Consider the following 18006-nt stretch of genomic DNA (forward strand, 5'->3'; position numbering starts at 1 on the left):
CTCTCTCTCTCACACACACACACTCTCTCTCTCTCTCACACACACACACACTCTCTCTCTCTCTCTCTCACACACACACACACACACACATACATACACACACACTCACTCTCTCACACACATACACGGGTTGGAGGACGAAACAGAAAAAAGAAATAAAGGAAATATATTTAAATGAAAAAAATAAGTGTCCTAATTTTGGTAAGAAACCTAATGAACTGAGTTCAAGGCCAACCTAGTTTACATAGTGAATTCCAGAACTACTTAGAGAGACCCAGTCTCCAAAAATAAAAAAAGCTTGCATGTGTTGCAGTGCTAGACATCAAACACTCATGTCTTAAGCTCCACCCCAGTCCCAACTCATCCACTTGATACCTCTTATTCTGTTTGTGTATTTTTTTTAAAATGACTCTCTATGGAATTTCACACAGCTGGGGAAGAAATGTACAAAATGCTATGGTCTCCAACCGTTGACAGGGCAGAGGAAAGCCTCAATCATCTGGACCACTCAGGGACGTAAAACCCCAGGACTCCACCCTGAAGGAGTTGCTTGGCTAACAATTTATTTGAATGGTGGCCTTTGAGTCTGTAGTTTAGTTACATACACCACCACACCACCATCAAACCGAGGCAGCCTTTCTCAACCTGTAGGTCTCAATCCCTTTGTGGGTCGAACAACCATTTCGTAGGTGTAGCATGTCAGTATCCTGCTTGTCAGATGTTTATGTCATGATTCTTAAAAGTGGCACCAACATGAGAAACTGTATTAGAAGATTGTGGCATTAAGAATGCTGAGAACTGCTGACCTAAAGCATCATCAAACTTGGAAAACATCTTTACCTCTTGAAATTCTCCTATTGCCAGGGACCTGCTTAGGAGGTCCGCTTCAGTCCTTTCCAAAGACCCTCACAATGATAATAAATGACCAAGGCTTAACTGGGCTCTTGGTGTTTTGGGCTTCAATCCTGTTTACAAATGCTAAGAAATCCTCCTGTTTCTCACTAAGCTATCACAGAGCCTCCTGAGACCAGACCCACCAATTTCACTCAGCATGCTGGAGCCAACTGGCCTGAACAAGTCACAGTTCTATAAAGCAGGCTCCCTCCCTGGCTGAAGGCGAGCATAAGACACTCCTCATTCTTGCCAAAGGCCTAAGGAATTAAAGTCTGTAGAGTGAGCCCCCAGCAGCAAACAGACTGTAGCAGGTTTCTATGTGGCTCTTGTTACCATTAAGAATAGAAGTATCTAGATCAGGCTCACTCCCTGAGGAAGTAAATTTAAAGGAAGGAGAGTTAGGGTGGTGGCAGACACTGAACCAGAAGGATCCGGTGATGTCGTGCTATGTTATGAGTGAGCTGCAGGCTCTAGCATGGGGTAGGACTTAGGGGTCTTGCCTCTAGGATGAACTCAGAAACTCTAATGGGTGGAGTGAGACAGAGGAGGAATGCTGTAACTGAGTGTTTCATCACATGGCCCTCTGATTACCGCACTGGGAACAGGGGTCGGGAGGGAGATACTGGTACCTCCAAGAATACTTGGGTCCAGGGCAAGCTACAGAGCAAGGATTTGGACAAAGGAAAACTATGAAGAAAGCAACCCACTGTCAACTCAGAATCCAAGTGACTCAAGGAGGGAGCCCGGAAGGTGGGTTCACCTAGACTGAGGTGGCACTGTTTTTTTTTTTTTGACGACTTCAAGAGGCAGCCTTTAGTGGAGCTGGAGCCATAGCGTCCAGCTGTCCAGCTGCCGCCACCGGTGCGAGTCGAGACCAGAGCACACAGCAGGGAAGATTGCCTCTTCGTGACGTCAGCCCAAGGAGGAAATGACTTAGCTCATAGTTCTGGAAGTTTGGGAAGTCCGATAGTATTGACTTGTGAGGGTCATCCAGATAAGGCACAGCACGGCAGGGGGTGTCCTGATGGTCAAGCCCTCCCTAACTCCAGTTCCTGCTGATCCGGCGCCCTCTTCTGGCTTCTATAGTCACTAGGAATGCTGTAGACTTCCGTACAGGTAGGCAAAACATTCACTGTTTCTCTGCTAAATGGGCACAGTATCAAACTGCCATTTGAATTCATCTCTATGCCCACAGTGCAACTATCGGTCCTCATTACAGACACTTCCTTGTGGTTGACTCGGAAACTCACAACTTCAGGGTTTCCTGTCTCAGGGTTTTCTGCCGTTTCTTGTGGGGCTGATGTCTACCCATCACTGAGATCCAAGCTCACGTGCTGTTTCTTTTCCTTTCTTTCTTTGTTTGTTTTTGAGACAGGCTTTCTCTGTGTAGCCCTGGCTGTCCTCCTGTTTGTGTATTTTTGAGACAAGGTCTCACATAATCCAGGATGGCTCACTCGCTTGCTTTATTAAAATATTGTAATACGCCAGGCATGGTGGCGCACGCCTTTAATCCCAGCACTTGGGAGGCAGAGGCAGGTGGATTTCTGAGTTTGAGGCCAGCCTGGACTACAGAGTGAGTTCCAGGACAGCCAGGGCTACACAGAGAAACCCTGTCTCGAAAAACAAAAAACAAACAAACAAAATTGTAATACATTTCATTTACGTATTTAATGTGCATAACTGGGGGAAGGGGTTGCCTTGAGTGTGTCATGGCACACCATGTGGAGGGCAAAGAATAACGTCTAGGAAGTCAATGCTCTCCTATTACTAGTGGGTCCCTGGAATGGAATTCAGATCGTGAGGCTTGGATGTAGGCACCTTTTACCCAGTGAACCATCTCATCAGCCCATTATTTAATTTTTGAGACAGAGTTTCATGTAGCCCAAGCTAGACTCAAACTACCTCAGTAGCCCAGAATGACCTTGGCTTTCTGATCTTCCTGTGTCCACCTCCTAGATGCTATGATTACAGGTGTAGCCACCACACCAAATTTCAGTGCTGGAAACAGAACCCAGGGCTTCATCATGCTGGGCAGGCTCTACCAAATGAACTACACCCCGAGCCCTCATTCTTTTTAAATGGAACAATCACCACCTCTCCACATTCCTTTTTTAATCCCCCTATGTTTTAGCAACTAAACAATTGTATCCTGTGCTACTACTTGTTTTTGCAGTGAGGGAATCTGTGGTGGTTTGAATAGGTTTGGCCCTCACAGACTCATTTGTTTGAATGCTTGTCCAACAGGGAGGGGAACTACTAGGAGGTGTGGCCTTGTGGGAGCAGGTGTGGCCTTGTTGGAGGGGGTGTGTCACTGTGGGGGTGGGCTTTGAGGTCTCCCAGGCTTAAGCTCTGCCTAGTGTAGAATTCCAGTCTCTTCTGGCTGCCTGAAGATCCAGATGTAGAACTCTCTCGGTTTCTCTAGCACCATTCCTGTCAGCATGCTGCTATGCTTCCTGCCATGGTGATAACAGACTGAACCTCTGAAACTGTAAGTGAGTCCCAATGAAATGTTTTTCTTTCTAAGAGTTGCCTTGGTCATGGTATCTCTTCATAGCAATGGAAACCCTAAGACAGGATCAAACCTAGGCCTTAGGAAATCGAAGCAAGCTCCCTAAAAGCTACACCTCCAACCCACAAAATGTATTTTAAACATATAACTTTTCTTTTATAACATTCTTCTTTTAGACTAATTCTCTGACTCAGAAACTATTATTCTTCATGTCCTCATTTCTAAATAAAACTTTCCTTTTTTTTTTTGATTTATGTATATGAGTACACTGTAGCTGTCTTCAGACACACCAGAAGAGGGCATCAGATGTCATTACAGATGGCTGTGAGCCACCATGTGGTTGCTGGGAATTAAACTCAGGACCTCTGGAAGAGCAGTCACTGCTCTTAACCACTGAGCCATCTCTCCAGCACCAGCTTTTCTTTTTTTAACCAGTATTTATTTTTAACTCTTGTGCCCAGGCATAGATGTAGAGTCCAGCTGCCCTGAGGCTGGCAGAGCTATTGTTTCTCTTGAGCTGGACATTGGGCAGTCTTAGCCCCAGAGGCTTTGTCATAGATATATATATATATATATNCATAGATATATATATATATATATGTATATATATATATATATATATATATATATATATATACATATATATATATATATATAGTGTGTGTGTGTGTGTGTGTGTGTGTGGTTTTTCGAGACAGGGTTTCTCCGTGTAGCCCTGGCTGTCCTGGAACTCACTCTGTAGACCAGGCTGACCTCAAATTCAGAAATCCGCCTGCCTCTGCCTCCCGAGTGCTGGGATTAAAGGTGTGCGCCACCACGCCCGCCTTATTCCAGCCATTTTAATAATCCAGATGAATATTAGTAAATTATATTTAAATAAGAGTCTATGAGAAAAAAGTTTGTTCTGGCAACTAACAGAATAATCTGTTAATTCATAAAGAATGCTATTACCATAACAATTGATATCTCAATATTTTAGAGTATTCTTCTGCATACAACTATAAAAAAATAGCTAAAAGGTATTCCTGCCAGGCACAGTGAGGTGACACACACCTATAATCTCAGGGTCTAAGATGCAGAGACAGAAGAATGTGGTACTGCAAACCCTGTCACAGCCAGGGCTAGGGAGGTCGACGGCCAAACTGTTCTTATGTTAGATAGTCAGCCTGTCAGCCTGCCTTCTAAACACTTACATTTATACCTAGTGACTTGTGTTGCTCTCGACTTTGGTCAGAAAAGCTTCTGTCTGCAGTGGACAGCAGTTACTACAAAGACTCCTATCTACCAAGTTACAAGTACAAGTGGCCATGAGTGCTCGCTCAGCTGAGGATGAGTCACCTCCGTTACGGCTTAGAGGACTTTGCAGAAGAACAGGCAAATAGAAAGCTGGTGGGTGAGGGCAGATCTGGGAAACGCTGACTTCCGGGCATAGCATGGTTGCTGCACACAGCAACGCACAGCCCCTAGGACTTCCTGCACTGGACCTGCACAGATCGAGCCAGGCAAAATTCTAGCACAAATGGGGAAGAGGCTATTAGCAGTTGATGATGCTAGGGGGAGGTGTCCTTTGCAGCTATAGCTACTAGGTTACCCATACCCCAGAGGACATCCTCTCAGCCATGCACAATGAACAGCACTGAACAGACACAGGAGGCTGTTTTAATAACAAGCCAATAAAAGGAGAACGTGAAGTCGGAAGGGTGATGGGCCAGAAGCACCAGGAGGCATTTGGAGGGAAGTAATGGTAAATGGATATAATCAAAATATACTGCACAAATGTATGGAATTTTCAGAAAATAAATTTAAAACACTGTTTTAAAATAAAGTTGTTAAATATCAGGAAAAAAAGAAAATGTGAGACCAGTCTGGACCATAAAAATGAAACCCTGAACCCAAAAAGACAAGAGATAGATAGACAGCCAGCCAGATGGACGGATGGACGAACAAATCACTGGTGACACCTGCCTAGTTCACATGAGTGGGTGGGGGGGCCTCAGGGGTAGGACCTAAGTAAGCAGAAGAAAGTAACATATACAATTCCTAATTACGTGTATTGACTACTCCTGAACTATGGTGCTGATAAACCTCAAATGATCTCTGGTCACTCAAATAATTACAACTATGAAAGAAAACTCGAGGGCTAGTGAGATGGCTCAGTGGGTAAGGGCACTGCTGCTCTTCTGAAGGTCCTGAGTTCAAATCCCAGCAACCACATGGTGGCTCACAACCACCCATAATGAGATCTGACACCCTGTTCAGGTGTGTCTGAAGTCAGCTACAGTGAACTTATGTATAATAATAAATCAATCTTAAAAAAAAGAAAAAAGAAAAAAAAAAGAAAGAAAAAAAACGAGAACCCCTAATCTCAACATTTCCCAAATACTGTTCCTTCAAGCTAACGCTGAGTCCTGACTCAGTATGTGGGCTCTCCTCCTCCCTTTCCAAATAGGAACCTAGCTGGATAGCTCCAAATGAAATTTGCTACCACTCACCACTAGAACTTTCACAGAAACTTTGTGAGGCACGGGCAGAGGCCTTCTCAAGCTGCTGGCATATGCCGTCTGATCCCAGCTGCTTGTCATCAGCCACTTCTGCATCTATGGTCACTGGGCTCTCTTTCTCTTGAACTTGGGGCTGCTGTGTCTCCTGATCAGGTCTGACAGGTTCGTCTCTCACTGAAGGCAAAGGAGGTTGTGGAGAGTCTTCTGTTACAGAGTCCTTTTCTGTGGCCTCTGCTTTTGAGTCTCCATCACACTCTACACTCTTCTCCTCTGGAGTATCTAATCTATTCTCTTCCTCTGGTGCCACACCCCCCCAGGACTGGGAGTCTGAGCATTTCTCCACTCCCTCCAAAGGTTCACAGGAAACGTCAACTCGAGGAGAGGGCTCCTTCACATCAACGATAACAACACTGGAGTCCTCAGAAGTACCTTCTTCCCAAGTGTCCTGATCCTTATGTTCTAATTCCTGGTCAAGTGCTGGCAGTTTCTGGGGGGAGTCAATACTAATCACGCTGGTTTCAATTTCCATAGCTTCTGGGCATTCCTCTTTGGGGGCTTCCTTCTGCAGACACAATGCCTCAGACTGAGTTTCAGTCAGAGAAAGGTGCAGTGGGATATTTTCCATCGGTTCTTCTTTGGGCTCCTCTCTGTGACTTCCACAGGGAGTCTCAGGGACTTCTTCTACTTCAGATCCCGAAAACCCTTCCTCTGGATGGTGTTCTTTAATTTCCATAGCTTCCTCCTGATCTAAGACACTGGAAAGGGCCTCCGAGCGGGTAGCTGGAGAAGGAACTGCCTGACTCCCAGAATCACAAGTGAGGTCGATGCAAACATCTTCAGCAACCGTGTCTTCTCTGACTTTACAGTCAGCAGCTAAAACACCAATGTCACCTCTGTCCTCTGTTTCATCCTCTTTTACTTTATCTACATCCTGACTCATTTCTACCTGGTCGTCCTGTGATGGAGTCACCAAGACATTCTCACTTTCAGCAGGAAGTTTAGAATTGGTAACTGGAGACGAAGATTCAGTATCATCAACCTGTGTGTTCTCTCCGTCTTCCTCAGTCCTGGGAGAACCCAAGCTCTCCATCTTTGAGGACTGACTATACTCACTTGTAGAAAGCATCAGTTTGCAAGAATCCCCTGTCATGGAGAGCCCAAGGTCATCAGTGAAATTCTTTGGTTCACTCTCTGAAGTCTTGGAACACTCAACAGTGAGAGATGAGCTATGCAAACCTCCACCTTTCTTCACATCATCTGACGGTTCTTCCAAACTTGGTGATGGAATGAAAATGTCCTAAGAAAGAATGAAAAGAATCAAGCTATCAGCTGTCCATATCATGTTTCTTTTATAGCTAACCCTTGAATTCATCTACATTTCTAAACCAATTAATCAAAAATTAAAGAACTCTAGCTAGAACTATAATTCCAGAACTCCAAACACTATAAACATGCCTTCAACTACACAAGCCATTCTGTTCAGTGTTTTTCTTATAAAATCCCTACTAAAGAATAAGCATAATCCAAAACAAAACCCTAAAAGTTCTAACTTATCAAGTACAGGAAGATCCAAATTTAACTTCATCATCACACTATTAAAATTGTCTGTACTATATAATAGACCCAACATACGCTTACAGACCCATCTCTGATTTCACAAGGGATGACTATGAACTCATCCTGCTTTACTGCACCACTGAGCATTCATAAAGCAGATGTTAAAATGCAAAACTACAGGGCTGAAGAGATAGCTACAGAGTGGTTAAGAATGCTGGCTGCTCTTCTAGAGGACCTCATTTGCCAGCACCCACATGGCAGCTCACAACTGTCTCTAACTCCAATTTCAGGGGAACCAACACCCTCGTATGATGTAACTGCAGCCAAAATGCCAGACATACATGTGTATAATGCCAATGCACGTAAAGTAAAAATAAATAATTTTTTTAAAGAGTGATTGATTGATTTATTATAAGTACACTGTAGCTATCTTCAGATGCTGACCCGAAGAGGGCGTCAGGTCTCATTACGGATGGTTGTGAGTCACCATGTGGTTGCTGGGATTTGAACTCAGGACCTCTGGAAGAGCAGTCAGTGCTCTTAACCGCTGAGCCATCTCTCCAGACCAATAAATTTGTAAAAATGTAAAGATAGAAGATCATTAATCAGCAGAGAAATGTAATTAAAACCACAATAAGTCAAGCAGTGGTAGCACATCAGCACTCAGGAGGCAAAGGCAGGCAGGATCTCTGAGTTTGAGGCCAGCCTGAATCTATAGAGTGAGATCCAGGAGAGCCAGGGTTTCACAAAGAAAAGCCCTGTCAAAAAAACAAAAAAGAAAAAAAGAAAGAGAGACACAGGCAGACAGGCAGAGAGAGAAGGAGCAAGCCATAAAATGGCTAAGGTTCTGAACACTCACAAAACCAAACACCAACAACTTTACAGAACAACTGTAATCTTCACACACTGCCAGGAAAACGCAAAACAGCCACAGCAGGCAGCACCCCCTGTGACTAAACACATGACTCCAGGCTTCTCACTACGGGCTCCTGACAGTCTACGTGTTTTTGGAGTGCTTGCCTAACATACACAAAGCTGGCCCAGCACTCCTGAGGCAGAGGCAGAGGAATGACTCTCTCTTAGTTTTGAGGTCTACATAGAAAATTCCAGGCCATCCAGGAATACACAGCGAGATCCTGTCAAGAAAAAATAAAACAGCAACAACAAAAAACCTACACAAAGCCCTGGGCACCTGGAACGAACATTCTAGTAATCCCAGAGCTTGGATGGTGGATGTAGGTAGATTGCTGTAAATTCCAGGCCAGCTTGATCTACAGTGAGTTCTAAACCATCCAGGGCTAAAATGTATTAATACACACACCCATGCACACTACGCTGAGGCATGCACCTTTAATCTCAGCATTTGGAAGGAAAGACAAACGGATCTCTATGAGTTCAGGACCAGCCTAGCCTACATAGTGAGCTCCAGGACAGCCAAAGCTACACAGTAAAAACTTGTCTCAAAATAAGTAAGTGAAGTAGTAGTAATAATAATAATAATAATAATAATAATAAACAACTTGTGTGTGTGTGTGTGTGTGTGTGTGTGTGTGTGTGTGTGTGTGTGTGCAGAGAGAGTCTTCCACACACAAATACTTTGTGGAGGTCAGAGGGTAACTTTTGAGAGTCAAATCTTTCTTCGTTGTTGGCCTCGGGTTATCAGGCTTTTGAGGAATACCACCATCAACAAGCCATCCTGCTGCCACGATTGCTGTTTCTTTCTTTCTTTTTTCTTTTTTTTTATTCCTTTTTTATTTTTTTGAGGGATGGGAATAGGGTGAGTATTAAAATATGATCTCCTGTAGCCCAGGCTGACTTTGAATTACAGAAATGTGCTGACATGCTTTGCTTTAAATTGACATGTTTTATTGTTTATTTTTAATTTGTTATTACTGCATGTGTGTATAGACATAGTACATGCATATGACCATCTATCTGTACCATAGCACATGTGGTGGTCAGAACAATCCTCACCAGTCAGCTCTCTCTTTCCATCTTTAAAAATAACATGTAGGTGGGGCTGGAAAGATGGCTCAGTAGTTAAGAGCACTGACTACTCTTACAGAGGTCCTGAGTTCAATTCCCAACAAGTACATGGTGACTCACAACCATCTGTAATGAGATCCAAAGCCTTCTTCTGGTCTAAAGACAGCTACACTGTACTCATAAAAATAAATAAATAAATAAATAAATAAATCTTTAGAAAAAATTAGGGGGCTATAGAGATGGCTCAGCACTTAAAAGCACCTCTCTGCTCTTCTAGATGTCCTGTGTTCAAATCCCACAACCAAATGGTGGCTCAGAACCATTTATAATGAGATCTGGTGCCTCTGTCTTCTGGTGTGTCTGAAGACAGCTAGCTACAGTGTACTCATATAAATAAAATAAATAAAAATTCAAAAAAATTTAGGAATTTGACACATAATGAAAAATTTAGGAAACTCACAAATTAGAACGGTAGAGTCAACATCTACTTTATTTCTGAAACCCTGTTATGCAATGGTAAAGCATTTTTTTCTAGCATATATAATTCATACACACACACACACACACACACACACACACACACACACACGGCAATCCACTTGACAGACAAGTGAAAGGTAATTGTTAGGCCAAACAAAAGAAAGCCAAGCGTTACCAGGGTGATAACACCACACTACTATCCCATTCCCCCAAAAGGACTTAGGACTTGGCAGCAAGATCAGATAATTTTAAAAATGATGGTGAGGTTGCTGCTAAAAACAGGAGGAGGACTGCCTGGAAGTCTATTTAAGACGCAGTTCAACTCCCATATCCTCTTTCCCTGCCCTTCCTCTGCCCAGGAGAAAATAAAACACAAAGCCCTGGATAGGAGGACAGGAGATGAGAACACCATTCTGAAGATAGAGGGATTCAAGAAAACCTACATACTGAGGGAAACACACCCCTGTGTCTCGTGACTTTCAAACCTCCTTCCTTTAGAAGACCTCTGTACAATAGCAACCAGCCCTGTACTCAGCAGGCAGGAGATCAGACTTTCCTAGGGATCAGACCAACCCAACATAATCAGGATTCTGACACCAGGGCACTCCTGACAAAATGCCCTATGAGATCATATTCAGTAAATCTCAGAACAAGTCCTAACCATCACCTCAGAACTACTAAACCAGAGTTCTAATATTTCACTATTAATTATCAGCAAATAAGGAAAAGCTCTCGTTTAAAAGACAATAAGCTACAGAACTAGAGAGATGGTTTACTGGTTAAGAGCACTGTCTGCTCTTCCAGAGTTCCTGGGTTCAATTCCCAGCACCCACATAGTAGCTCACAACTGTCTGTAACTCCAATATTGGGGAGCTGAATACCCTCATACAAAAAGATACACATTAAAAATAACAATGCGGGCTGGTGGGATGGCTCAGCGGGTGAGAGCACCGACTGCTCTTCCAAAGGTCCCGAGTTCAGATCCCAGCGACCATATGGTGGCTCACGGCCATCCGTGACAGGATCTGATGCCCTCTTCTGGAGTGTCTGAGGTCAGCTACAGTGTACTTACATATAATAAATAAATAAATTGAAAAAAAAAAAAAAAAAAAAAAAAAAAAAAAGCCCCCGGGCCACCAGAAAAGGGGGGCCTTTTTAAAAAAAAAAAAAAAAAAAAAAAAAATAACAATGCACAGGGCATGGTGGCACACGCCTTTAATCCCAGCATTTGGGAGGCAGAGGCAGGCGGATTTCTGAGTTCGAGGCCAGCCTGGTCTACAAAGTGAGTTCTAGGACAGCCAGGGCTATATAGAGAAACCCTGTCTCGAAAAACCAAAAAGAAAAAAGAAAAAGAAAAAGAAAAAAAAAACAATAAGTAAATAAATAAATAAATAAAGCTATGCAGAGAAACCCTGTATCGAAAAAAAACCAATAAATAAATAAATAAAGCACATAAAATAAAAATTTACAAAAGAAAAAAAAAGACAAGGGCCAATAAGATGGCTCAGTAGGTGTGGTTGTATGAATAAGAATGGCCCCCATAGACTTTATATTTAATTGTTTAGGCACCAGGGACAGGCACTATTTGAAAGGATTAGAAGGATTAGGAGGTATAGCTTTAAAGGAAGTATGTCACTGGGGGGGTGGGGCTTGAGGTTTTAAAAGCTCACATCAACTCCAATGTCTTTCTCTCTGACTACAGATCAGAATGTAGTTCTCAGCTACTGTTCCAGTATGCTGATGTGCTTCCCACCATGGTAATAATTAACTAAACTGCTGAAACTATAAGTAAGCCCCCCAGTTAAATGCTTTCTCTTATAATATCTGTCATGATCATGGTATCTTCACAGCAGTAGAACAATGACTAAGACAAAAAGTAAAAGGCACTAGCTTGTCAAGCCTAATAACCATTTGGTTCCCAGACCCAAAGGTATAAGAGAGAACCAATTCATTCGAACTGTCCTCTGACCTCCACGATGTATTAGACCACATGTGTATATATGTATACACATGCCACCGAACAAATTAAATGTAAAAGACATCAAACAAGGAGGCATAATTTACTTGCAAGAGTTCATGCCTAGCATGCATAAAGCCCTGGATTCGAACCCTAGCATTAATAAAACCACTCAACAAGCTGGTGTAATGGCACACACCTTTAATCTCCACACTTGGGAGGCAGAGGCCAGCCTGGTCTACACAGTGAGTCCTAGGGCAGCCAGAGCTACACAGTGAAACCTTGTCTCAAAAAAACATTCAGCACCCATATACAATTAGCAAACACAGACATTATTGTGGATGCCAACAAGTGCTTGCTGACAAGAGACTGATATAGCTGTCTCCTGAATGGCTCTGTTAGAGCCTGACAAATACAGAAGTGGAGGTTCATAGCCATCCATTGAACTGAGCACAGGATCCCCAATGGAGGAGCTAGAAAAAGGACTCTAGGAGCTGAAGGAGTTTGCAGCCCCATAGGAGAAACAACAATATGAACCAACAATTACCCCTAGAGATCCCTGGGACTAAACCACCAACCAAAGAGTACACAAGAAGAGACTCAAGGCTTCAGCTGCATATGTAGCAGAGGATGGCCTTGTGGGACATTAATGAGAAGGCTTTATGTCCCAGTGTAAGGGAATGCCAGGAAAGGAAGCAGGAGTGGGTGAGTTAGTGAGCAGGGGTAGGGGGAATGGAATATGGGGGTTTACAGAAGAGAAATGAGGAAAGGGGATAAAATTTGAAATGTAAATAAAGAAAATATCTAAGTAAAAAAAAAAAGGCTGGGCTGGAGAGATGGCTCAGTAGTTAAGAGCACTGACTGCTCTTCTGAAGATCCTGAGTTCAAATCCCAGCAACCACATGGTGGTTCACAACCATCTATAATGGGATCTGACACCCTCTTCTGTTGTGTCTGAAGACAGCTACAGTGTACTCACATAAAATAAATAAATCTTTTTTAAAAAAAAAAAAAAAAAAGGAAAGAAGAGAAAAGAAAAAAAGAAAAACAAAGCATTCAGCAAAACTGTGTGATGAAGAACACATTCCACCACTCAGGAGATAGAGGCAGGATGATCACAAGTTCCATGTCATCCTCAGTTACTATGTGACCCTATCACAAAAAAAAAAAAAAAAAAAATGTGGTTAGAAGAGATGGCTTAGTGGTTAAGAGCAACAATTGCTCTTCCNAAGGTCCTGAGTTCAAATCCCAGCAACCACATGGTGGCTCACAACCATCTATAACAAGATCTGACGCCCTCTTCTGGAGTGTCTGAAGACAGCCACAGTGTACTTACATGTAATAAATAAATATTTTTTTAAAAAATGTGGTTAAAGCTGTATATCCACTTCATTCGCCCACCCAGTCGCTTTGGTTCCCAACACTGGTACACATGCCCGTAATCCTAACAGCTAGCAAACCAAGGCTAGAAGATAACAGGTAGAAGGCTAGCCTGGGTTACAAAGCAAGACTCAGTCTCAAAAATCACCAAATAAGGACAGACGCTCAGTGGAGAAAAAACGCTCAGTGGCTGAGCATTTGCTTATCATGTTGGAGGCTCTGGATACAAGCCCCTTGCACCACTTAAATAAAGACACTATTAAAGCCTATTGACAATGATGACTTGTGGGAAAGAGAAAACTTGCCAAAAATTATTATTAAAGAGAAACATAGACATAAGTCAAAAATATTCAGAGGAAAAAAACACATCAAGAATAAAAACAAAGGCACGGAAATTAGTAATTCAGAAGAGTAAAATAGATGGTAAAACCCAGCAATTGCACCTACACTTCACAGAAGAGAAATAAAACACACCCTTACACAGGCCTGTGCATCAACCTTGGCAGCATGCTTCAGAGACAAAAAAAGAGAAATAACTGCAATGTTCAACTGACGAACTAAAGTAAATGTCGCATATACACAAACAGTATCAGTTACAATAAAATCATCTGAAATTTTGCTCCATGCAGTAACACAGATGAACCCTGAAATCATACTGTCATAGTCTGCTCAGCTGTCAACTTGACAGAGACATCTGGGGATTCAGAGTACAAACACTGGGACAAAGAGAAAATCCTGTGGGATTACAGTAACAAAAAATAAGTCACAAGACCCAAAGCAAGATCAGAGTGGCTTAGCGCTACTCAATAGAAGCACCAGAAATTCCAAGACAACAGCGAAATGCCTTCCAAACCTTTAAAGGTAAGTATTCCCAATCTATAATTCCACAGCACTCAAACTATAAAATGAGCAAGAGGGTTAAAAAAGGCTCTTAGAAAATGTCCCCATCCAGCATGAGGAACTAGATTAGTGGTTCTCAACCTATGGGTTGTGACCCCTTTAGGGATCAAATGACCCTTTCACAGGGTCACATATCAGATATTTAACATTAAAATTAACAGCAAAATTACTGTCATGAAATAGAAATGAAATAATTTTATGGTTAGGGTCATTACAACATGAGGAACTGTATTTATGGTTTGCAGCATTAGAAAGGTTGAAACCACTGACCTAAACCAAACAAGCCAGCAAGCAAAGGTGAGGTGTAGAACTGATGCCCCAAGCCATCCTCTGACCTCCATCTACACATGCAAGGATGTGCATGACACACATACAGGCACACCCAATAAACATAATTCTTTTTGGTTTTCTGGAGACAGGGTTTCTCTGTGTAGCCCTGGCTGTCCCTATATAAATAGGTTGGTCTCAGACTCACAGGGTTCATATCTCTGCCTCCCAAGTGATGGATTAAAGGCAAGTGCTGCCCCCACCACCTGGCTTAGAATACTTTTTAAAGATTGGTCTAGATATGTAGTTCTGTGGCAAATCACTTGCCTAGAATCTATGCATCCCCAACCCACAAAGTAAGAAGGGAAGGAAAAGCAGCAGGAGATGGGAAGTCTTCCTGCAAAACTCACATGAGAGAACTCGGGCTGGGACGGGATGGGAAGCGAGCCAGGAGTGAAAACTGGCGTGCTCTGAGACACTGGTGTTGATGCTTGCGGTGACACAGCAGGATGAGATGGGAGAAGGGGTTTTTCCATCTCCATTGCTTCATCATCATGAAGCTTCTGGAAAGGCTCCCCTCCTGCAGGTATCACTGACATATCCATGGGCTCATCTGGTCCACACAGAAAAAAATGAATTACAAAATTAGCACTCACCAATATTACTCATGCTCCAATAATACCACTAACAGCAATTATGTTACAGAAATTTCCATTCCAAAACACAATGTCCTAATTTTCAGAAACCTGAAACAACAGTAGGTTGTGTCCCACCAGCCACACCCTGTGGAAGGAAGAAGTGTATGAGTGCATGCGTGTGCACACATATGGCACTCAGAGAACAGCTTTCAGGAGTCGGTTCTCTCCTTCCACTGTGGGCTCCAGGGAGCAAACTCAAGTTTGTGGGCTTCCCAGTCAGGCATTGTTAATTATGTCAGCAGCCCACATCTAATTTTAGACATAGATTAAAATGGTTTTCCATTTGAGAATGCCCACCTATTCATATGAAATATAAGTTACATCTCCTCTAAACACTCCCAGATTATCCTAGCTCATTGTCACATCTTCTGTAGGAATAGCCAGATCCATTTTTTCCTGTGTTTCTGTATGTGGTAGGTGTGCATGTATATGAATGTCTACATGTGTGTAGGTAGTTTGTGTCCATGTGGGGTGGTACCTATGGAAGCCCAAGGTTGATGTGGAGAATCTTCCTTGATGCGTCTTCCTAATATTTCTAACCACCGTGCTCCTGGGATCCCATCTTGACCTTCTGAAGGTAGATTTAGGAGCAGGTCCCCATGCTCTCTTAGCATTTACATGGGTTCTAGGATGCCAACAGTAGTACTCCTGTTTACACAGTAAGCACTTTTAAATGCTGAGCCAGTCCCCAGCATTTAATGCCACCTAATTAAACTACAACATACTCTGTCTCAGACCTTGAAAGCAATGAACTAGCTCATCACTCCTAGTCGACTATCGAAGTCTGTATGAAGTCATTATGCCTGCAGGAAGTGCTGCTAAGTGTAGAGATTGACACCAGTACAAATACAAAGCCACCAATGCAAATCAACATGGATTTATTTCAGAACCAAGACACTGACCCTAACACAACCTGCTCAAGAGGAAACACACAGAGAAAACACTATCGCTGTTCATGGAGCTGGGAGATGGCTCAGAGGTTAAGAGTACAGGCTATAGATCTTTCAAAGGACCCAAGTTCGATTCTCAGCAACCACATGACAGCTCACAGCCATCTGCAACTCCAGTTCCAGGGGATCAATCCTATCTTGGCATGCATAAAAGTAATGCACAAACACACATGCAGGCATATTCCCATATAAAGCTTCAGTTCCTACATGATATACTACCTGCCTTAAGGTAACCAAGCCCATCCCCAGAGCCAGACAAGGTAGCTATTTAATTTATAAGGCTTTTGACCCCTTTTTTTGTTTGTTTGTTTGTTTTTGTTTTTGTTTTTTCAAAACAGGGTTTTCTTTGTATAGCTCTGGCTGTCCTGGAACTCACTTTGTAGACCAGGCTGGCCTCGAACTCAGAAATCCACCTGCCTCTGCCTCCCAAGTGCTGGGATTCAAGGCGTGTGCCACCACCTCCAGGCTTTGACCCCATTTTTACACCTTGATCCCAACCAAACCAGTCAAAAACTACTTACTCCATTTAGCTCTCCCAGCTTACATTCATGTTACCAACTGCCTACAATCCAAACTTCAGTGCCCTGGCTGCTGGCTTAGCCTCAACCTCACATATCAAACTGATGAGATTTTAAGGTCCAGTGCTACAAACTTTGATTTAGTTTAATAATCTAAAATAGATTACAAAACAAATAGATCTAAAACACATTTGAGACTTCACAAACAAGAGTGCTCATGATTCAGGGTTACATGGGAAAAAAAGAAGACTGAATCAAATATATAATGATGCTAATGACATATAAATACTTTTTCATATGTACAGAAAAATGCTCTGAAAAGCACATCTAAATACTAATTATAATTAAATCTAGACTGTGACCCAGGGTAATTTTTATTTTCTTCACATTACTCTCTTATACCTCTACCAAATTTTATATAGTGAATATTGATTATAAACAAGAAAAAACATTTTAATATAATTCTTTTTATATGTTCACATTACAGATAGAAAAACTATGAAATTAACCAAACAATCTAAGTAGGGTTTTGTAGAATTAAATCCCATCATTCTGACTAAAGAGGCTACTAATTATGCATACAGTTAGAATGCTATTGGTCTCTACGACTATTTGCACCAATGCTATTGGTACCTACAACTGAGCAGACAGACAAGCACAGAGAGAAGTCTGAGGCTAACCCTGCATGTTAGTACTTCTCAATACCCCCCAGGACTCAGTAGCACAGACAGCACGCTGTCACAGGAGAACATCTAACAAGTTAAAGCAAATGTTTCAGAGGTAAATACCTGAGTTCAGATCCTAACTATATTACTAGTTGTGAAATGTGTGACTTCATCCCCTCATTTGCAACATAGGAATAAAACCCATGTCTTTAATTCCAGCGCTGGAGAGGCAGAGGCAAGTGGACCTCTGAGTTCAGAGGCCAGCATGGTCTACAGAGTAAGATCTAGGGCAGCCAGGACTACACAGAAAAACCCTGACCCCAACTAACCAAAAACCCTTAACTACTACTTAGGGTTTTTGTGTGGATTCTCGGGGGGGGGGGGGGGGCAGAGAAATAACCGAGCAAATGAAAGCAGCTCTGACATCAAGAATGTATTTAATAATAATAATGTAAAAATTATGCAGCCTTATTGATACATGAATAAAAAGAGCACTGAAGTATGGTGCTACAAAGCTGAAATTCTAGCATTCAGGAGGGGAAAGGAGAGGATCTCAAACACAAAACAAAAGAGAGGAAAAAGAAGGAACTGACAGAATTTACAGGAAAAACTTGGAAAAGACAGATGTTTAGAAAATACATGGACACTGAGAAATCCACAGGCTAGGGCTCTAGCTCTATGGGTAGAATGCTTGCCCCCCATGCTCAAAGCCCAAGATCAGATCCCAACATCATATAAAGCCAG

General features: G+C 42.4%; 1 protein-coding gene across 6 annotated transcripts in view; it reads right to left on the reverse strand.

The window, feature by feature from the left end:
• The window catches only part of Tp53bp1 (tumor protein p53 binding protein 1), a 102912-nt gene that overhangs the window by 34747 nt on the left and 50159 nt on the right, over window positions 1-18006 (reverse strand). For all 6 annotated transcript variants that reach the window (XM_029535959.1, XM_029535958.1, XM_029535957.1 and 3 more), the window contains 2 exons: window positions 14842-15044; window positions 5896-7201 (listed from right to left, as the gene is read on the reverse strand). In XM_029535959.1, coding sequence (XP_029391819.1) covers window positions 5896-7201; window positions 14842-15044 — 1509 coding nt within the window. The remainder of the gene's footprint in view (window positions 1-5895; window positions 7202-14841; window positions 15045-18006) is intronic.

The sequence above is a fragment of the Mus pahari genome, chromosome 3 (assembly GCF_900095145.1).
Source record: "Mus pahari chromosome 3, PAHARI_EIJ_v1.1, whole genome shotgun sequence".
Classification (NCBI taxonomy): Eukaryota; Metazoa; Chordata; class Mammalia; order Rodentia; family Muridae; genus Mus; species Mus pahari.